Source organism: Mycteria americana, chromosome 3, assembly GCF_035582795.1.
Source record: "Mycteria americana isolate JAX WOST 10 ecotype Jacksonville Zoo and Gardens chromosome 3, USCA_MyAme_1.0, whole genome shotgun sequence".
In the NCBI taxonomy this organism is placed as follows: Eukaryota; Metazoa; Chordata; class Aves; order Ciconiiformes; family Ciconiidae; genus Mycteria; species Mycteria americana.
In genome coordinates this window covers 56098944-56121657 of record NC_134367.1, presented here as the reverse complement: position 1 = coordinate 56121657, position 22714 = coordinate 56098944, and the positions used below count along the sequence as shown (strand labels likewise).

General features: G+C 40.0%; 1 protein-coding gene across 1 annotated transcript in view; it reads left to right on the top strand.

Moving 5' to 3' along the window:
• Positions 1 to 21553, top strand: part of ROS1 (ROS proto-oncogene 1, receptor tyrosine kinase) — a 76347-nt gene extending 54794 nt beyond the window's left edge. Inside the window, exons 39-44 of the mRNA XM_075497336.1 lie at positions 1850 to 1979; positions 3031 to 3128; positions 3763 to 3966; positions 5103 to 5237; positions 11128 to 11291; positions 21408 to 21553. Of these exons, the coding sequence (XP_075353451.1) occupies positions 1850 to 1979; positions 3031 to 3128; positions 3763 to 3966; positions 5103 to 5237; positions 11128 to 11291; positions 21408 to 21553 (877 nt within the window). The remainder of the gene's footprint in view (positions 1 to 1849; positions 1980 to 3030; positions 3129 to 3762; positions 3967 to 5102; positions 5238 to 11127; positions 11292 to 21407) is intronic.
• Positions 21554 to 22714: the final 1161 nt, after the last annotated feature.

The window sequence follows — 22714 nt, the reverse complement described above, 5'->3', positions numbered from 1 at the left end:
GAATGAGGTAAGAGGCTTGTGAAAACCAAAATAGAACGATGTCATTGAAGTGTAAATTGATGAAAAAGAGTAAGTGTTGTGTGTAAACTTCCTACAATCTATCTTCAGTCTACCTGGCAGTCATAAACCCAGTTCAGGTCTCTTTTCTGTGTAGTATGGAAATTATATGTGCCCATAGGTAAAATCTCTGAAGCTTCCCCAATTCTACTTTCTTTTTGCAGCTAATTATCCAAAACTCGAAATCCTGGAAAAATATATAATTGGGAATTATTACATTTAAATGTAAACACTGATGTGGGCCCATATGTACACCAATACAATGAGACATGGAAACAAAGAGAATAGAGAAGTTTGAATGTTTTATATTCTGAGTAGTCATTAAACAATAATAAAAAAAATTGGTATGTTTTATATGCTTTAAATCTTTCATTTTTTTAATGTGAAAAAAGAATGATTTAGTTCTCTTGTGGAGGGCTTAATGATTTTTCTTGATGTTCATCTGTAAGGTCTCATAAATGAAACCAAGGGCAGAAAGAAAAATAAGTGGACCTGATTGTTTACAAACCTTGATGTTAGATATTTAAATGCAACTTTTATTTTGCTTGCCTTTTTGGATTTTTATTAAAATTTGGATTCTAGTGTTATGCATACTGTCCCAGTTAAGCAAGGACTATTTGTTTCTTCTATTATTGCTATGCAGCAGTGGGAAAATTGAGTTGCCTGTATGTCAAAAAGTAATTTGATATTGGTTATTGGTGACTGAACTGTGTACAAATACATGTAGCAAATTCTTGGGTGTGTCCCATCACTTGGGAAGTAAGGAATGACAGCTCAGTGGAGAACGGGCTGTGTGAGCTGTAAGGAAAGTGCCCGGTGCTCCTTCCCCTCTTTTTGCTCTTGAGAGTGCCAAAGCTTGTCTGATTGAGAGGTATGTACTGGGGGCCGAGGGGAACTGCCAAACTCAAAATCACACTTTTTGCTACTTTGCCCACACCTAAGAGCATGTGAATTGAAAGAGGTTAGAAGGAAAATGTCCCTCTTTTTTATTTGTTTGTTTACACTGGTGCATTTGACAGCACTTTGGACACCACTAGTTTCCCCAATGGAGTCAAGTTTCTCTGACTGCTGGTGCAAGTCCTTTCACACAGCAGTGCGAAGGGAAAACCATTTTCTAACACAAGAAATGTGATTGTAAAAACACTGGCACTGACAGAGGCAATAAATGTTCTTCATTCTTTGAAAAGTGCTAGATCTGAGAGTGCTGATGGCTCTCTGGTAATCCCTATCTTCTTGGACACACAGAGGCAATTACTAGCATATCTGCAAGTATTCCTCATGCATATTTTGTTTCTCTTGAAAATGTACTGTGAGAAACAGTTATCCTCTGAATTGTGAAAATAATATGTTGCACCTTGTGCTTTTACCTTTCTCCCTGCATTTCTCTGAATCAACAGTTCTACTGTGAATATAGTAGTAAAAGTACTCTATTAAAATAATATAGATAGCTTTAATGTACAGGTGGCAATTCATGTTATTCCTAGATGAGACTGCCATTTGGCTACCTTTCTTTGCTTCCTGGAAATATGATGAAGTGTGCTTTTAATATGCATGCATGCATTACAGTACCTGTCAAAGTACAGTGTAAGCCTGTGTTTTGAAAGGATGTCCCTGAACTCTCGCCGTGACTGAGCAAATCCAGGCACTGTGAGTTACTAAATCATGTTGTTGGTAGAGGCAGGACTGTAAAGGCCAAACTGCTCATTCGTTGCTTGCAGCTATATGCACTTTATTAGCTATCAACCAGCTGGATATCTCATACGTAATCTTACAATCGTTTCCTTCTCTTTAGTAAATTTGATCACCCCCACATTCTGAAGTTACTTGGCGTGTGCCTGTTCAATGAACCTCAGTACCTTATACTGGAGCTGATGGAAGGAGGGGATCTACTTAGCTATTTACGAGGAGCCAGAAAGCAAAAGGTAGGGTAAAGACCATGCGACTCATATTTTTAACCTGTAACTGCCCACAGTTTCTCAGTTTTTCCCATTCTCAGAGGCCATGCTGATGTCCAGCTGTTTCTGTACTTGCAAGGTCTGACCTGGCTTTTCCCTAACGCCCTGCGACCTCAATGTTGAGCACTGACGTTGCATCCAGAGTTGCTGTGAAGATTGAATGTCATTAGACCACTGACCAAAATTGTGTTTTCAGTCATGAGGGGTCTGCTGAGTTTCTCTCTATGAATACCATGAACAGTCCTTTGAAAAGTGATCATAAATAATGACAGTCATGTATCTGGTCTATTAGGCCTTATGGGGAGGAGGGTGTTGTCTTTGAATAGCAGCAGTATCCTTAATGTGCTAGCCATAGTCCAGGCATATAAGAAGATACGGTCCCTGTGCCTGTATCCTCTAATTCTTTGGAAGGAAAGAGGAGAAAAGAATAGAGATAAACGTCTTTAGTTAAGTAAATTTTTTCCATAGTTAGAAAGCAGATTAAGAATATGCATGGTAGGATTGTAGGTCAAAAGGACTCGACACTGAATTGTCCTAGCAATTGTCTTAGCAATTGAACTAGCAATTGTCTAGTTCATTTACATGACTAGATAAAATCCACAGTCAGTACTGAATTCTACTGAAATGTATATACATGTATTCTACTAGAATAATATATTATACTGATTAATACAGCAGCAAGCAAACCTGATCTGATAGTGGGAGGAAATTTTCAGGGTCCCATTTCTTCCACTGTAGTGAAGAAACAATTTTGAAGGTCCTAGGATATTCTTAGCCCCAAATCAAAGAACAGTATGTGTTCACCTGCCTTGCAGTGCAGTGATATGGCAGTTTACCCTGCCAGTAATTAGCATTTGCTGTATTGACATACAGAGATTTTGCACTTGTGCTTTGCATGTTTTGGAAAAATCCTATACATTTAAAATGAGGAAACAATACCATCTTGGCATAGGGAGGTTGTCATTCTGAGTTTGTAAAGCTGGAAGACATGGCTAACTTCTGTTTCTTTTTCTTGTAGCTCCAGAGTCCCTTATTGACAGTGACTGACCTCTTGGACATATGTTTGGATATTTGCAAAGGCTGTGTCTATTTAGAGAAAATGCATTTTATACACAGGTATAGAACTTATTTCCTTAGTCTTCCAAGGTTTACCCACAATATTGGGACTAATTATCTTAACTGGGAAAAAATGCCTAGAATGATGTCACAAGGTAACAGGGAAGGCGAGAGCACTGGAGTAAAATTTAACGTTATGCTTTTCTGCTAAAAATCACCTTGTGATTTGTGTTCTCTCACAAAATGGTGGGCTACTCTAAGATCTGAATCCAGGACTCATTGCACTCTAGGCAAGAACCATATCCCGTGCAACAAAGAGAAGGGCAAGTGGGGAGATCCATTTATTGTCTTCATCTGCCTCATGGGTAGCTATAGAGGACCCAGACTTTTCTCAGAGGTGCACAGGGAAAAGATGAGAAGCAATAGGCACAAGTTACAGCAAGGGAAATTAGATAATTTTGTTCATGATGTGCAGGATCAATCACTGGAACAGGTTGTCTAGAGGGGCTGTGTCATCTCCAGTCTTGAAGATATGCAAAACTTAACTGGATGAGGCCCTAAGCCACTTGATCCAACCTCGAGGTTGACACTGCCCTGAAGAGGGGGTTGAACCAGATGACCTCCAGAGGTTCCTTCTGACCTGGGTTATTCTGCAATGCTAACTCCATCCTCTTGTTTCTGCCTTACAAATCAGGGATCTGGCTGCTCGCAACTGCCTTGTGTCGGAGAAGGAATATGAGAGCTCCTCCCGGGTAGTAAAGATTGGTGATTTTGGACTTGCCAGAGATATCTATAAAAATGATTATTACAGAAAAAGAGGAGAAGGCCTACTCCCTGTCAGATGGATGGCTCCTGAAAGCCTTGTTGATGGTGTCTTTACAAATCGCTCTGATGTCTGGTGAGTTATAGGAGCCACACAGCTGTGGGAATAACCATACTAAATCCCACAGCAAGAAAATACTGGTTTACAAGAGCAATGATAAGGTTGTCTATTGCCATCTCTAATAATTTTCAGGCTAAGGCAGATTTCTTCCTAGCAATATTTTCATTGAAAAGTTTCAATGAAAAGTTTGGGACCATGACAGTACCTGCATGGATATATTTCTTAATGCTTTGAGCTCTAGCTTTGGATTCTGGCTGGAAAGAACTAGTGTCACTCAATCAAACAATTTTATACTAGGTCCACAATGTGGTTTTTGCTTGATTGGGCAGTGAATTGGCTGCCTGCATCCTGTTCCATTTTGTTTTTCTTTAGGTTAATTGGCATTTCCTTCCTACATCCAAATACTTTCCCCTTACTGTTTCACCCTCTTCTGGTGACTTCTTTATTTTGAAGCCGAATTTCTCAGCATCATCGGGGAAGGTCATAGTACTTTGCTGTGGAGATTTACTTAAAGTGTGTATTTGGGTGGGTTTGAGTTTATGGTGAAAAAGCAGAGACCCACTGTCAGGAGGCATGGAAAAAACCAAACCAAACCAGATCCATTAAATCTGAGATTCACACAAGTTTAGATTTCAGTAGGCATGGGTACTCATGGTGGGCTACAGCCCACCAATCTTGTCCAAGTCCTCAGCCCCTGCAGCCCATCCATTTGACTGCCACTCTTACATTTATCTAAGCAAGTCATTTAGTCTCTGTGCCAAGCCAAATGGGGTGCTGATTGCTTTGTGAGTGGTGCTTAGGAGAACTTCTCTCTCTCCATTTCCAATGACACCTCTAGAGATTTCTAAACACTTGTTTAAGTGAGGACATGCTCAGCCAGAGAGTGGTGCCCAGGGAAGCTGTGGGCACTCAATGTCTTCTAAGCGGTGTCTCAGTGAGTCTGGGAAAGTGGGTCAGTTCTACACATTTATTTTAGCTATTCCAGAGGCTGGCTTAAGGATATATGAATTGTTTCACAAAAAAATTAAAACTTCTTACTCCTAATTTTTGTAACTGAGTCTTACTCATAGGTTAGAGACATTTTAACTGTTGGTAGGGAGATTGTTCATGATCACTATGGTAACTAATTTTTTGTTGGTGGTGTTTCTTAGGGCTTTTGGAGTCTTAGTGTGGGAAACATTAACTTTGGGTCAACAGCCATATCCAGGTTTCTCCAATACAGAAGTTTTACACCATGTACAATCAGGAGGAAGACTGGAATCTCCAAACAATTGTCCTGATGACCTGTAAGTTAATTTATTTAAATATTGTTGATAATATTTATAAGAAGCAAGAGCCTTATTGCCAGGTGGTCATCACTTTGAATACTACTTATGCCCATGCAGAGTTCAACATCCTCCATGTTTCTTTTCAGATAAAACAGCTAGCACTTGTAGCTGCCAACCCGCTACTAATCATCCAGTAGTGCAGCCTGTGAGTATGAACTTAAGTGTTGAAGTTGAAAGGTGGATATTGGTCTTTTAAACAGGATTTCAGAGATAATATAAAGTCAGTCTTGGGCATGAATCTGGTAGTAATGTGATAACATGCTGAGAGTGCCTGATGGTATTGGTTAAAAGTTAAGATGGCTTTAAGAAATAATTTACTGGTCCCTGTGCATCATGTGCCTGTGTGTCCTGGTTTCAGCTGAGATAGAGTTAATTTTCTTTATAGTGGCTGGTATGGGGCTATGTTTTGGATTTGTGCTGAAAACAGTGTTGATAATACAGAGATGTTTTAGTTGTTGCTGCACTAGTCAAGGACTTTTCAGCTTCCTGTGCTCTGCCAGGTGCAGAAGAAGCTGGGAGGGGACACAGCCAGGAGAGCTGATCCAAACTGACCAAAGGGCTATTCCATACCATATGACGTCATGCTCAGTATATAAACCTGGGGAAGAAGAAGGAAGGGGGGGACATTCGGAGTGATGGCGTTTGTCTTCCCAAGTAACCATTACGTGTGATGGAGCCCTGCTTTCCTGGGGATGGCTGAACACCTGCCTGCCCATGGGAAGTAGGGAATGAATTCCTTGGTTTGCTTAGCTTGTGTGCGCGGCTTTTGCTTTACCTATTAAACTGTCTTTATCTCAACCCATGAGTTTTCTCACTTTTACTCTTCTGATTCTCTCCCCCATCCCACGGAGGGGGAGTGAGCGAGCGGCTGTGTGGTGCTTAGTTGCTGGCTGGGGCTAAACCATGACACTGTGATAGCAGGTATAACTGGCTTTCTTATTGGTAGCTGCAGGAATTAGGCTAATATTAAAACAGATGTGGAAAATAAACCATGCTCTCTTTGCAGATATTACTCCTACAAAAGCCAATAAGAAAAGCTGAAGCAGTACAGGAAAAGGGAAGTCTGCACTTCTGGTTGGTCTTTAGTTGAGCTGGATAAAAAAAGCTTTCAATTTCCAGTTTCCTCTTGAGCACAAAATTCAGGTTTAATTGCAAAATTCTTGCAAGTAAAAGAATACAATGAATACATATAGTGGATGAAACCCATACTGGCCAGAGGTGTATAATGGAGGAAGTTGAACCTGAGCCCAGTGATCACTCAGTATTGTCTAATTTCATGTCTCAATTCCTGTATCACCCACTCTGCATAAGCAGTCACAGCAATGCACTTGACAGCTGGTCCTACAAATGGAAGAAGAGGCTACTTAAAGTGCACAGTTCTTACTCCTGGGGATGAGGAAATGACTTGAGAATAATTCTGTGATTGGCAAGCCCAGATCTCTGTGATAGGTCTCACATCAATTACCATGCTCTGAGTTCCAGAGAGGGTGATTATTTATCATTATGTAGGTATAGCTGAAATACCATATTAGCAATAAAAAAAAAAAAGTAAGCTTTAGCACTTGGAGGAACTGAAGAACCGAAGAGATTAGAATTTTGTTTTAAGACCAGAGCAAAAACTGGAAGTCACAAAACAAATGAGAGCCCAAATCAATTTCAGTTTCAATATCTTCTGCTGGAAAATATTTCCTCAAAAAATTCCTGACAGCTGTCCTGTGAATAAAAAAACATAGGAGGTAATGTATATCCATGTACTAGTTTGATATTCAAGCTCAGACAAAGGCTCATAAGTTGCCTTTAAAATGAGTGATCAGATCTTCAGAAGAATCAAGAAGACTTTGCTTGAAGTAATTTTTAAGGTCCCAGATCTTAAATTCAGCACAGCAGGTAGGGCTTAAACTCTGGTCTGCTTGTTGTAACTTGTAGGACCAGGGCCTAATAACAGTAACTTAGTTTTTGAAAGCCATGGGGCTGAATGGGTTCTTAGACTCTTGTACCATCTTTTATCTCATTTGGTGAACACTCAGCACCTGCATGCAGCTTCTGTCAGTAGCGTAAATAGCTTTTTGATACTTTGCTAGGTCATTAATGGCATGCTGGGATTCTTGACATTCCTGCTTCCCTTCTTGTGGTTTTGAACCTGCATCAGGACATCAGCAGTCAGTAATTGTCTCCTCCGCACTTTGGCTTGCTCATTGTCATTTAACAAAACAAACCATCACTGATAGGAAGAGAGTTCAAAGGCCAAACTACTTCAGCTGAGAAGTGTTTAGGAATCTGTGGTAGGCTTACACTGCAAGGGCAAGTAGGGCTGACACAGAAACCTTGGGGTGTAAAAGCACTAAGGAAGTGGGATTGGGTTTTTTTTGGCAGGGGGGAGAAATTCTCCCCCTTGCCTCCACAAGATGTTACCCCAGGGAGTAATCATCTGCTTTCCCCCAAAGAAGTGTGGACAGATAAAGCTTGGTAATGAATTGGAAAAGGGCTTTGGGGATCTATAAATGAGCCACATTTATCGAAATATGAATTAGATGTATGAATGGCACTACTTTTGCAGTTCGAGATCCACATCAGGCACAGCCACCTGGGTGTGAAGCTTGCATGCAAGAGCACGCCAAAGTTTGGACTGAACTGAGCTAATTTAACGTAGATCCTGAAAGCCTGTGGATTCCAGTGAGGAGAATTTGTACAAGTGCGGTGCCACTTGCTGCCTTGAAGCTGTGGTTTCACCAAATGTGCACTCTAATGAAAAGTTACACGACTGAGTTTGATGAAGAAGCTTTAGTTTGGTAATTAAGAGCTTTTGCTATTTTGTTCTGGGAGTGCCCCCCCAGAGGGATTTGGAGGGTGGGAGAGAAGAAGGGCTTGCTCAGAATGCATCAGATGAAAGTAGGGGCTCTTCTTCATCCCAACAAATTTTCTCCTTTTCTAAGAAAATCCTCATATCAGTTGTATTTTCCATCTCATGTGAGAGAGAATTGGTAATGTTCTGCAGCTTCTGTGCACTAAAGCACATTTCAGGAATTGTTCACTTTCAGCCTCCAATATTAGATAATGAATATTAGTTCTTTAGTTTTCCAGGCTCTCAAATTCTTATTTGTCCCATGTATACAGCTCTTTTGGACATATGGTTACCAGTCGTCCCACTCAGATAAAACACAGTTGTGAAGTGTAGGTGTACATCTAGGTCTACAGGCTAGTTCTTAAACCTAACATAAACGTTTAACTGATGTTGTGTTTGGATCTGTTTTTTTTAATTTCTTCCTGAAGACTTTCCTCATGAAGTGGGGGAATCGTCTGAGTCCCTTCCTTATACAGGAGCAATGCACTATTTGCTAGCCCGTGTTTAGCTCCCAAGAAAATATAGGAATGTGCTCAAGCTTTCATTCATGTACATCTTGGCATATTAACCTGGCTTTCACCTTCTTGACTGGTCTCATGCTGATGCATTTCTGGGCTAGTGAAAGTTTATGCCATGTGACTGAAAAGTTTGGATGTCACAACATGCCTTGAAAGCTAAATATCGTGCCACAAATAGCTGTCCATGCAAAATTCGCAGATGTATTCTGAGACAGCATGAAAGTTTTTGTCATTAGAAACCTAAAGCCTATCTGAATTAAATACTTTGTGAACAATATCAGTTCTATCTGGTATTAATATTTTAAGCCAACCAGCAAGTAATTTGATTTAGGAAATAAGAATATGGAATATAATTAAAATGAGAATATTCCAATTCTGAACATTTTGGCAGCAATGAATATCCCCACTCAATAACAAAACTGAATGGCTTTATAAAACCGATTGTTCAATAAAAAATTAGCTATTTAGAAAGACAGTGCTTGGTCTTAGGAATAAAAATATATTCAAAATCCACATTTGTCGTGTTCTTGTTTCATAAACGAAAAGAGGTTAGATTTAGATTGTATATAAGGAAGAACTTTTTTACGATGAGGGTGGTGAGGCACTGGAACAGGTTGCCCAGAGAAGTTGTAGATGCCCCATCCCTGAAGTGTTCAAAGTCAGGTTGGATGGGGCTTTGAGTAACCTGATGTAGTGAAATATGTCCCTGCCCATGGCAGGGGGGTTGGACTAGATGATCTTTGAAGGTCCCTTCCAGCCCAAACCATTCTATGACTCTATGACTTCCGTATCATTTCCTGTTTCTTTCTCCCTCTGTTGGCCTATGGCTGTCTGTTTCTCCCTTTCCGTTAGAGGAGCAGTGTACCCAGGAAGCTCTTTTACTTCATTGCTACACCTTGCACAAGGCTCTGCTCATGAGAGCCCAAGTGCTAACCTGGTGGAGCACAGCACCTGAACTCATGTTTTTTTCTTGGATATCCTACCAACCAGCATGACCAGAAAGCAGATTGTTTGGTTTCCAGCATCCAAAGCTGGCATTTGAATTCAACATGACAGACACTTTGCTGGCAGCTGAAGGAAAACCAGAGTTATTTCACCTCATTTTTGAGTCCTGTTCAGTACTTTTCCACCTATATTTCCAGTGTCATCATTAACCAGTACACCTGAAAGTAAGTGAGGAGATTAAGTGATTCAGTGTGTTAGGAAGTCACTACCACTTTCTGGATTCTTACAATGGATTTTCAGGGTTTCTTTGGATCCTTTTGAAACAGCAGAATCACTCTGTCCAGCTCCACAACCACAGAATACGGGCCGATGAAAAGTGGTTCCGAAACAATTTTTCTACTCATGTTTCTCACCAAATCCAAATATTTTAATGAAAGATACCATTGAAAAATCAGAAGTCAAGAGATTTCTCCCACCTATCACCAAGAGTTTTGTAAAATACCCAATTGTGATGAAGGACAGCAGCCTCCTTTTTTAAGATGGATAAGCAAGGATCTGAGCAACCCAATTCTTTTCACATAACTCAGTAACGCCTGGTATTGCATAGCAGCAGGTCTGGGAGGCTGTTTGTCAGGGGCGGATTTGAACTTAGGGCTTAGAGGTGAATACTCCACATTCCAGTAGCAGCTTCCTGAGCTGGCCTTTCGCTGGCTGCTCAAATGCTGCTCTCTGGTTTTGAGACCCTAAGACCCCCCTCCGCTCCCAACACTTAGCATATCCAGGTGCTGGCTGCGTTTTGGTTTTCAGCCTAGCTCACCCTGGCTTTTGTAGGATTTGATTTTGTGTAGCCTGGACTCACCCTCAAGTAAGCAATATAAATCAGCCCTATCCTTTAGACAAACAGGAGGGGCAGTTTTCCACTGAATGGTACAGATAGTGTTGTGCAAGGTGGGCTAGGATCCCTGCACCCGGAGGAAACTCATGCCATTCTTGCCTTTGATGGGAAAACTTACTCCTATTTGTTTTGGTCTGGAGGCAGAAGTCTAAATTAACCCTCTCTGTGCTGGAGGGTTTGCCTTGAACTTCCCCTAAATTTGAGGTGGCGTGAGTTGAAGGAGGATTAAATAAGCCAATAGCTTCAGGTTAATTTCTGGTTTTAGACATCCTTTTTTTCTATGAGCGAATTACCTCCTTGTCTGCTTTCTTAGAAAATACTGGTGAGAGCAGTGAGAAAATACCGGTGAGAGCAGATATTAATGGCAAACGTGTCCTTTTTTTTTTTTTTTAATGCAATAGCTGCTCCAAATCTCAAGAATATCCATCTTTGAAAAATTAAAAGCATTCATATTGAGTATTCCTGACAACTGATCTTTAATCTGCTTTTCCTTCCCTCAGCAGCTGATGATAATCTTTGTACCACATATAAAGTTTTTGGAAGTTGAAAATCTAGGCCAAACTTGCTTCTCAGATGATTTAATGGTAAGTGTTGAGATGAATGATTCTATTATCTTTAATGTTTGCATTTTAACAATTTTTTTCCCAGATGTGATTTAATGACAAGATGCTGGGCCCAAGAACCTCACAACAGACCTACTTTCTCTTACATTCAGGACAAACTACAAGAGATAAGACACTCTCCACTGTCCTTCATGCACTACCTTGAAGACAAAGAGGCAGCAACTGGAGTCATCAACCAAGCTTTTGAAGGTGAGTCTGGGCCAACTCCTGCTGTTCCCATGGCCTCTTCCCCATGAACAAAGTGAGATTCAGCAGTTCTTTTCATTGCATTTGTCACTGCCTCAGATTCTCTGCCTATAAAATGGGAACAGCAAAGATTTACCTCTCACATAATGAATTTGTAAAGATTCATTAGGTGCCATTAGGTATGATGCATTAGGTAGAGCACATATAAAATTACCAAGCAAAAAGACCCCTATGAGGTTGCAACTGAGCCTGCTTCACAGAGACATCCAGCTTGCATCTAAATTTTTGATACTTCATGATACTTCATTACTTCTGCTAAAGTAAATGCTTAAGTTCCTTGTACAGCCAGGAGAGCTTTAAAAGGCTTCCGGGTGGAAATCTGTTCCAATTTCAAAGGTATCTACTCCCTCTCCATCAACTAAACATGGCAGTTAGGCACTTACTTTAGGAGTACTGATTGAGTAGTTGCCTGAAAGTGAGGCATAAATTAGGTACCTAAGTAAGGCAGCCTTTATCCTAGCCCAAACTGTGATAGCTCCAGCCAGGAGTCACATCATGCCCGTACTCTGCACGCTGTGAATGAATAAAACAAAGTCATGCTAGGGAAGATATACTTAAGACATGGGACACAACAAAGCCCAATTATATTATTTAACTTTATTAAGGTCGTGAAGACAGGAATTAAAAAAAAAAATAGTCGATGCTAAATTTTAAGTTGTTTGTGCAACTGTGATTCAAATCATCTAAACATGGAAATGAATATCCTGACTGGGCCAGAACAAGAAGCTTTTCACATCCTGCAGTAATTCCTGACTGGTTAAATCCTGAGAAAAAGTGAAGTCTTAGTAAATAATGTGATCTGAAAATCTGCAAAAATAAGGTTGTTATTGGTTGAAATATTTCACTTTTATTTCATAGGCCTTTTTTTTTTTTTTTTAAATTTAACCTGTTTGCATTCTATGGTTTTCCAATGAAAAATATTTCCTGTTAAAAGAATTACTTTCCATTCTAAAAAAGCAAAACCTAGTTGTTTCTAAAATATTTTAATGTTTTGGGTTTTTTTTGGTTTTTTTTTTTTTTTCCTTCACAAAATGTTGTTGAACTAGGAACTCACCCTGCTTCATAAACAGTTTTGATACATCAATATTTTGTGATTTCCTAAAAACTTCTTGATCCATTCCAGGAATGACACAGTACTCAATTACACAACTACGTAGTCATTTTTCTACATTCTACATTTCTACATTCTACATTTTTCTACATTCAGGATTCTACCTATATTCAATTCACTGGCAGTGTCCAATGCTCAGTTAATGATAGTCTCTCTGATATTTTGCTAATCTTTATCATCTGATGTAGCTTTACAAATGTCAGTTTATCCCCATAGTGGTTTCTCTCTACGTCAGATCCAGTCTGTGCATGACATGTTTATATGTCATTACAAGAGTAAAGACTTTATCGAGACATGATGGGACCAAAGTAAGCCAGCACTGATAACCTATCATTTCATGCTTTTTTAACAGCTGATTTTGCTCCCTTATGCTATAATGAAAAGCTTTGTGTATTTGCATGTAGTTTAATTTCCTAGTTTCTTTAACGGCATCTTTGCTCTGAATAGTGGAGTTCAGGAAAGAGACACTTAATCTGGCACAAATCTAAGCCTGGCATTAGCTCAGGAAAGGAGTACAGCCAATTAATTAGGCACTATGCCCCAGCTAATAGGCCTTACATTTTGGATGGACTTTATCTCACCTAAAGGCAGCTGTCTAGAAGCTAGGAGTCTCATCTAAGATGCTCTTCTAGATATCTCTGTAGTCAGGAGCAGAAACAGACATCTCCACAGAGTGACAACTCCTATGTTTTAGGCATGTATCATAGCATGAAAGGGGTCACCTTTTGCCTTTCTCTCCACTGATGATGTCTGGAATCTAGGTGACTTGCCATATTTGACTTGGATACAACATCTCCGACTAGATGTTTAATTTTAGATGGTTACAGGAACACAACATCCACTGGACACAGGGCTGTACTGGTTCGACTGCTTGCACTACTCCTGAGCTAGTGTGGTTTCCCAGCTTAGACATCTGTGCTCTGTGTTCCCTAACTCCACAGGCAACAGAGACACGAAAACTAAGGGAGTTAAGAAATTCTTGTGGCATTACATCAATATCTGTTAAAATCTTTAGCAGGGTTGAAACTTTTAAATACGAGCCTGCCCTTCTGCTGCTTGGAGTTGGGGAAAGAGGCTGGAATATAGGTTGTCGTTCTCTTGGTGGAGCAGGCCTGGCACAGATGTAACATGCAAGGATTTTAGTTTCAGTGCAAGTCTCTGCTTAGCATGTGCCAGCTAAGCATGATCTTTCCCCTGCTGTTAACTTGCTCAATCTAGGCAAATCATTACTTTCACTGAGATGACAAGGACATATTCTTAATGTAAAAAACATTATTTTGCCGAAATTTCAGGTTCTGCCACACAGCAGAGGAGACAGAGAAAAAAGCCATTGCTTTATTTGTTTGCCAGGGACAAAAGTAGCATTCTTAGAAATGTCCAGGTTATTGAAAAGGAAAATATGGATTGAGGCTTCCATGAAAAGTTTCAGTTTGAATAGTTAAAATTTGAAAAAACAGTTTACTTTAGAAAACGTGGTTGTATAATGGACTTTTAGGGTAGTCTTAATAATAGTGGTACTCCTTAATGTATGTTATATTCAGGGAGTCTGTTGGCGGTGGTCACTTTTTAAATCAGACTCCATTAAGCCTGTTTATAATAACCTAGTTGGTAAAGGCTGGCCCACTGTGGTAAGCAGGGCAATTCAATGCAGGCAGAGCTTTGGCAATAGCTCTCAGAGCCAGCCTGTTTTGCTTGGCACACTCCATCCCTGAGCCTTACCCTTTTCCCCACCAGATGCCCTGTTCCCTCTTGTGGCTTCCCCCCATTCTTCCCTTTCCATAGGCTCTGCCCAGCTGTTGTTGCCACAGACCCACTGCTGGATCTGCATTGGGATGGGAAGACAAAGCAACTGTTTCCATGCTTCCGTTCAATGTTTTCATGCTTCAGTTCTCAAAACTCCTCCTTAACTTCTTCTCAGGCTCATTTGGTGATTTTCATACCGAGAATGCCCATCAGGAAACAGTATAGCTTGAATTTTATTCACCTGTGTATCATCCTTTCATTTACATGTATTTTAAAAGACTAAACACTTGATAAGCTCTTTACATGTCTCTATAATGCATGTATTTATTTTCCCATATATTCATAGTTTGCCTGTAGGTTATCTGCCTCCTTCCCCAAGTACAGTCTTTATAAGCCTGTTAAAACGTTATGCTGCGTACTTGACTGAAGGCCTAGACTCCTGGTGATGTCTTAATGTTGCTAGGTTATCTGATCAGGGACACACGCATGTTAGTTTTCTGTAGCTCTCCAGCCTTAAATGAATTCAACAGTTCTTCTGGCTGTGATGTGAATCTTGTGCAGTAGAGTTCAGTGTAATGTGGGCTCCAGAAGTGCGATTGATTTCAGCAAGAACCAGTAATTCGGGTTCTAGTCGAGCTTCCAGACTAGAATGTGTGTTCCATTATGACCCTGTCGTAAGCAGTTTGGGGCATGGAATACGTCTCAGTCTGTGATTTGTAAAACACTGTATAATAAGTAAGCGATGTTTAAAATTTGCATTCATTTTTAGCTGGGACTAAGTGAAGTAATTCTTGTGTTTGTAGTAGTATTAGAAAGATGACAGCCAAAACAAATAATCCAAAAGACTGTTCATGATGGATTGTCCTGGACAACATTTTCCAAAAATGTTACGCAGTCATTGGCCTTTGTGTGTAATGAAACTCCTGTCATGAGCCTACCGCCAAGAAATGCTTGCTCTCACCGGGAGACTTGGTTCCAAAAGAAAGAGCCAAATGTCAAGCAAAGTGAAACGACAGACCTCAAAATAACTATGATACTTAGCCCTACATGGAATCATACATCTTCCAAATTCTGTTGAGCCTTACCTACTTGTAGGTAGCCACACCTTTAGCAGGTCCATACATGCTGTCGGTGCTATTTCATAGGTGGGAGAGCTGGAAAACGTTAGATTTACTAAACAACATTAATGCCGGTGCAGTATGACACAGAGATTGCAAGTGCAGGTGAACTAATACAGGCAGTATGTTAGTGGTCTGGACAGCACGCTAACAGGATAGCGTGGGGATGGTAAAAGGGACACTGACTTTGTTATTGCAAGAGTTACCCTTCTAAAGGAGGCATTAAGTGGCAATAAATATGCCTAAGCAATACCAGCAGCTCCTGGCACTGCTGCTTCAGAAGGGAGGGAAGCAAACTAAGGACCAGGAACGGGTCTACTAGTTTAGAGTTTTTCCTTCTTGCTCTTACAGGCTTCCTCAGGACATTTATTGTGGGCATTAAGTAGCATTAACAACATTTTTTTGAGTGAGGGAAGCACTATCTCGCTGGAGGACTGAGACACCAGTGGGTTTTGAATCCAATGGGAATTGACTGAGCAGAGGTCCTGTCACCAGAGTCCCCATTCATTGCTGAAAGATAGGCTGTTCTTCCCCCAGATTCAAGAAGTGCAGACAAAATGTCATGAATCAGCATGCTAACAGGATGGCTCTGCATTGCTGTAAAAATAACCAGTCCATCTATTTTCAGACATAACTTTTTACATTTGTACATACAAGACAGCACTATATTTTTTCGGGTCCCAAGTGTGCTCCTTTACGGATGGAAACACCTGTTTGTTTTGGCAAACGTCTTTGCCGACATCAGACAACTGGGCATTAAGCAGCTGGAGCGGCTCCTTGCCTTTATGACCCAGGAGGACTATTCTTATCAGTGCTGCTCCCCACGATCCCTTTTGGACCTATAAGGAAAAAATGTCTAATTGCTCAGAAGCTGTGTCACAGCACCACACTCTTACAGCTTGAAGGGTCTCCTCTGGCGAGAGGAGATGCAGGGCAGTTGGAGGGAGCCCGAGGAAATCCAGGACAAAAGACTAAAGACTAAAAGGAAACACATTTGGCCTCAAAACCATCATTTTTAAATCCCTAAGCTGGAGATGTTGCTTGAAAAATGTGGGAAGATAAAACAGTTAGAATTTTGTAATGTTTCCTTTTTTTGCTTTTCTTTCCAAAGCCACTGACTCAGTGTATTTACTTTTTTCAGCCATTAAGGTACTTGCTAAAAATGTCACCTTTTTTTTTTTTTTTTTTTAATCTCAGTGCAAAACTTTGTATTGAAGGGATTTGATATTAAAATCTGGAATCAGTGATTTCACCATTAATTATATGTCTGCCCTCTCTGCTGGCTGAGTAGTACTGGTTTGCTGTTCCCTGTGTAGGAGTCATCAGTTTATTTTCCTAAAACCAGCTGCCTTTTAAAAACTGTTCTGCACACCTCTCTGAACTTAAAGTAATCACTTGGACAAACGGAAGCTTCTCTAAAGCAGATGTGTTGATAAGAGACATTTTTAAAACCTTGTATCTAGACTCCTTTGTATTTTTCTGAAATTCAGTAATCCTCTTCCCCACTTAGCTTAGTGAGTGGCTGACCCAAAGCCAGCAGAGGTCAGAGAAAAGGCTTCTTCCAAAACAGTGAGTGGTTACAACGCTGCAGGAAAAGGGGGACTCGGTGGTGTGATCATTTCTTATTTGTCCCCTAGACAAATGCCATTTGATTCCAGAGAGCGCACATAAGCCATATGATACTGCAAGGAAAGTCATGCTAATATTTTGCCTTGGACTGAGGAAAAAAAATCAGATATAAGAGCTGACTTTTGAGTAGTATGGGTGTATAGACATAAGCAACTAAAACTTAGGCACTGCATTTACACTGGCTGTCTAGGCTGTTTGACAGTCACCAGAGAGTTGTAGACATGTTCAGGGGATGCTATTGTGTAAAGGTAAGGATGTGAAATAAGCATCTCCACAAAGGGACTCATTCCTCCTTTCTCTCTCCGTTGACTGGTAAGGCAGCCTAGGCAAGGAGCTTAAACTGGACACATAAGGTCTGGGTGATTAAAACTTATTAAAATGAATCCTGCTTTATGACATGGAGAAGGGGGGTGCTTTCCTATTTATATAGCCTTATTGTATTGCAGCAAATGTAGAACTGACCTTTTTTGGTGCTCTTATATTATAAATTATAATAAACAAGATAATAAACAGGTTTATATCTGTATTTCCCAAGACAGCTTCTTGCACACAGAGGTTTCAGTCCACAGATCTCTGAAAAATCTATTAAAATAAGAAGAAAGACAGGCAGTCAATGCTTCAAGCAGTTTAGTACAGTGGAAATGCAGGATGAGCAAAATTCTCACTTTTAGCACCTTTAGTGTCTGACAGAATAGCAAAGCTTGGTGAGTCACCCTCAAACCATGCAAGATCATATGCTTCATTAGACAGGAAACACAGATATATCTCCACTGATATATAATACAGAGTGGAGTATTAAAACGGATATATATTTGTTCTATTTATATTCTTAATGGCAATGTGCAGAAACTGAAACACAGCACCTCCAGCTCCAGGTGGCCAGCAGGTATCAGGAAAATACTCCCTACACAGGAACTATCTCCTTGAGTTAGCCAACGCAGATGAAGTGGAGAAGTCAGGGTTCAGTAGCCACCTTTTTCACCCTTAACAAAGATATGTCATCAAGCGCTTCTTTTGAATGTGTTCACTGTGGGGTACATCTTTCAGCCATGCCAGTTAGTCAGCCAGTCTCTTGTTTACTACCACGTACATTGTGTGGCAGGGACAAAGGGCAGAGTATGTATGAGAAAAGCAAGAGGATATTAGTGGGAAAAAGTAAACGTGGCTGCACTTCTAAATACCTTACCATATTGAAGGTGCTAAGCATCATATGGGATTGTGTTACCCAGAATTAGTAACGTCTCAGGCTGGCTACTTAGCTGGTGTAAATCAGTGGCATCCCACTGGTTTCTATGGAGCTTTGTTAATTTGCGCTAGCTGAGGATCTGGCCTTGAAATAGATGTAATAGAAGATCAGTATCTCTAGATCAGTTTGTTCAGTCTCTGCCAACCAGCTTTTCTACTGACTTTTTTTCTTCTTATAATTTGTCACCTTCTGAACTTAAACACCCAAAAAACCATCCGCTTATCAAGACATCATAAAAATTTGCACCCTTCCAGGCAGGACTTCAAAACATGTTGTGAGCCCACACAGCCTATGGAGCAGGCAAGGAAAGACACTCTGCGATCGTGAGACAGGGTACGTGACCCAGCTCGGCACTGCGGCTGCCCTGCGGCAGGAAGCAGCCGACTGAGATGCTGAGATTGGAAGGGGGAAGCACAGATTTTATCAGGTTAGGACTGGCCTCCTCAGAGGAGGCTAAGCAAGCAAACTCCATCCCTCATTAGTATGAGTCAGGCGATCACAGTTTCTTGTGTCAATTAATGCGGGGCTCTGTAGAGTAAGCTTCTGCCTGCCCCTGGAGAGATGCATTGTAATTAAGTTACCTGCAGTTTGGCTCAGACGTTGTGCTTTAAGCACACCACTACTAGGAAAAGTGCCCAGCAAGGTCAAAGCTACATGCATTTAGGACCTGAGACAGGTATCTATGCAAGTACAGTGCTGAGCTTTGAACATGCCATTTTAGTTATTGGAAGTAGTCTACCTGAGACAGCACAGAGCTCAGTGGAAACCTGCTTCTCAGCAGAGTACTTCTCAGCCTGTACAAAGCTCTGGACTGCCAGAGCTAGCCTGCCTCATGCCCTGAGGTAAGTTGTTTGAAGTGAATGTGGGTAACTCTACACTATGCAGCAGTCCACTGTGTAGACAACCCCTCAGGATTTAAGCGTTTGGAGTTGACTCCCCAGCACGACTTCAGATTCCATGAAGGTGTTCCTTGGACGCCTCCTCTTGGGGCATTTTGTTGGCTCAGCCAGGCTTTGCTTGTGAAATCTGAGGGGATCACATCACATGGTTTATCCTGCATTTACTCACGTATAACCCAGCATGACTATACATCAATCAACTAATTTTAGCAATGTTAAAACTGAAAAGAAAAGAATGATATCTCATGAATATATTGACCTGCCTCCCCACTCCAGCTTCTCTCTATCTTCCTTGAAATTCTTAATGTTATTTGGAAGGGGCTTCCAAAGATTATTCAGAATTCTCTGCATTGGCTTATGGCTTCCCAGGGTGTTGGTGGTGCTTCTAGTTCTCTCATTTCTGGGGGAATTTCACAACATATAATGATTTTTTTCCTCAGTTGCTTATTTTAAGTATCTTCTGTCTCCATCCATCATATACTAAGTGAGCAAAAATTCTTTGCTTGCTTTGCTGACTTACATGAGAAGCAAGCATTGTACTACGTAACTTGACATCTTTGCATAAATTTTTTGGCTTGCACAGCAGAATGGTGCTAAGCTTTCATAGGTGCCGAACACTACGCTAAGAGATGACACAACAGTGAAGGAAAGGGCACTTGTAGTCAAAAATCTCATTGTGAAAGTGGCAATGTAGTTTATATGTGTCAAGTCATAGGAGAAAGGACAACAACATTTTATTCTTCCTCTGTCTTTGGATAGGGTAAGGATATTCTGCAAAAATAGTCTTTCTTGCTTATTTTGTCCCCAAAGCTCAAAAAGTAAAACCAAGGCAAGGTGTTTGATTTTTTTAGCTCTTTTTCTCTATAATGAGAAATGCAGTGGGGCATAGGCTGAAAAAGGATTATAATATTTTATATATTCTGTAGTTCTTCAGACCTGTTGGGGAAAGAATTAGTAATGTATCTATATATCTGGTAAAAATATCTCAGTGACCTCATACTCACATTTGTGTAAACATCACCTCATCAGTTCCAGATACTTATACAGGAAACAAATCTGAATGCTCCTCTAGTGTTCTATACTTAGGCAGGTCAGCCGGCATATGTCTGGTCTGTAAATACCCAGTTTTACTTGCGTCCTTATTTTAAGGTTTCTCTCTTAAGAGTTTGCTGCAAACATGCCCTCAGCATTTGCCAGCGTGCCTTTTCCAAAGCAACTTGCCCCTGAGGGTTCCCGTTAAAAGCTTTATTAAACAAAAACCAAATACAAAGAAGAGCTGTACTGGTTCGTAAAGGCTTAGTTGGGATTGAATTACTAAATATTGCCATAATAGTCCTGAACTGACAAAGTATCAAATGATTTTTCGTAGCTGTCAGTCACTGTGGTATGTGACCACAGTTTGCTCTATGTCCCAATCCCCATCTTGCTAACAGGTTTCTAAAATGAAAAATTCTCCTTCAGACTTTTCCTGATAATCTTTCCTAATGGACTCCAGCATGCGGAACAGACTTCTGACTTATAGCTTGTGGGGGGGTGTGATTATAGTGACATAATAAATTGTATGTTGGCTCATGCAACAGCACAATGCTTGCGATTCTTTTGAACAGATAACCCTGAATGTCACGTGCTTAATTTTCCAGTTGTGAAGTAAAATAAGGAGGGAGTGTAATAAAAGAAGGCACATGTTACAAAAATAAATGCAAAAAATAGCAACAATTATAACTTGAGCCTTTAGTTAATATTTTTTTACATTTTTAAAAAGATATATCACCTGCAATAGATTTCAGGCAACTCTGTATATGTGAACAGCATCAAATTAAGAAAAAAAGATGAAGTTTTTAGAAATGGGAAAAACACATGGGATTGCCAAGTTCAAGACTCTAGAAAGACAGAATATTACAAGTCCCTAGAGAGACAGTATATAACGATTTAGTAGGTAGAAAACTGCCTATGTTATAGGACTCTTTAGCAGTATTATTAGCAGGGTTACACAAAGGTACAGATTAAAATCACTTTGGCTTTATGTGGGCTACCTTCACTACCAAAAGAAGCAAGTCATGTATTCATAACTGTATTGCTGCCTGTGGAGGTATGAATGGTGATGACCAACCTTCCCAAAAGGATTTGCTTAAACCTGTAATCCACACAGGCAATAGCAGAAAAAAAATTTGAATCATCAGTCACTCTTCATGCGGTCAGTAGACCAACTTTCTCCAACAGCTGTCTGATTTTGTTTGCTTTCTAATACTACATGTATATCACTGGGCTTTTGTCTTTTGTTTTTTTTGTTTTGTTTTTTTTTTTTAAATGCAGATAGTGATGTTCCATGTGCAGATTCGGACAGTATTCTTTCAGCAATGCTAATGGAAACAAGGAATCATGAGGGTTTAAATTATTTGGTATTAGTCAAAGAAGGCAACCAAGATCAAGGAAACATCAATTCTGCTGAACTTAGTTAAGTCTGGTTCCCTCTGTTTGAAAGAAAGAGGGAAAGAAGAGAAAAAGCTCTACCAAAGAAGATATAAGCCAAGGAAAATATTCTGCACATCATCATACTTACAGAGATGTCTTAAAAAACCCAGCAACTCTCTAAAACACTAAAACTTCCAGAAAATATCATAAGGTACTGAATGATGTGTAGCAGAATAAGACAACAATTACATATCTTTTGATTTTCTACATGTTATGGTTTGGGTGTTTCACAGGAGATAGTTTCAGGGAGTAAAACATGTAATCAGACAGCAAGTGATTTTATTGTGGTGTTGATTAAATTTACTCAATCACATATGCCTCAGACACAGGCAGTCCTTCCAAAAAGGGACTACTGGTATGCTGTTTCAAAGAAGGGACCAACTCGCTCATGAAAAGAAAAAACAGTTGAAATCTAGCTTCACTGTGCACAAACAAGATTCTACAAATTGAAAAACTAACATGAATTCTTGTTGTATTTTTATGAACTCCAAATGAGAAAGCAATTGAAGAAGGGTGACTGTGTTGTCCACTGCTGGGGATGGTCTATTTCACTATTTAATTTAAACAAATGCTTGCAATCATCTTGAATGTGAAGTTGCACAGCAATTGATCTGTGAATCTAAACAGTCCTGTTTTCTTACATTTCCTTTCCCTTTTTAATGTTCATCATCCTCGCTTATTTTTTATCAGACTGAGTGAAGGGAGATATTTTTCCTTGATGTGTTTGGAGATCAAGTCAAAGTATATAATAAAATGATATATAAATCATTACTGAATAAAATACTGCAATAAGCTTTCTGGAACATTTCATCATGAACAGTAGTTTGCAAACTGTGCAGAGCTATTCACTGACATCTGTCAGGAAGCTAGAAACATGCTCTGATTTTATGCAAATATTTGATAATGGGGGACACTGAAGAATAGTAAAGGCACTATCTGATGTCAGAATGTATACATTTTTTGCATGTATACATTTTAAATATATACATATAATCAAGCTTCAAAAGTTTCTTAATTGGAGATCCAACACAGATGAACAAGGAAGTTGGTTTTTTGACCGTTTTACTCAAAAGAAATAGAAATTGAGAGCTTTTGAATTAGGATTCTTCAAAGCCCCTGACAAAGCCCATTGAAGCAGTCTATAACTA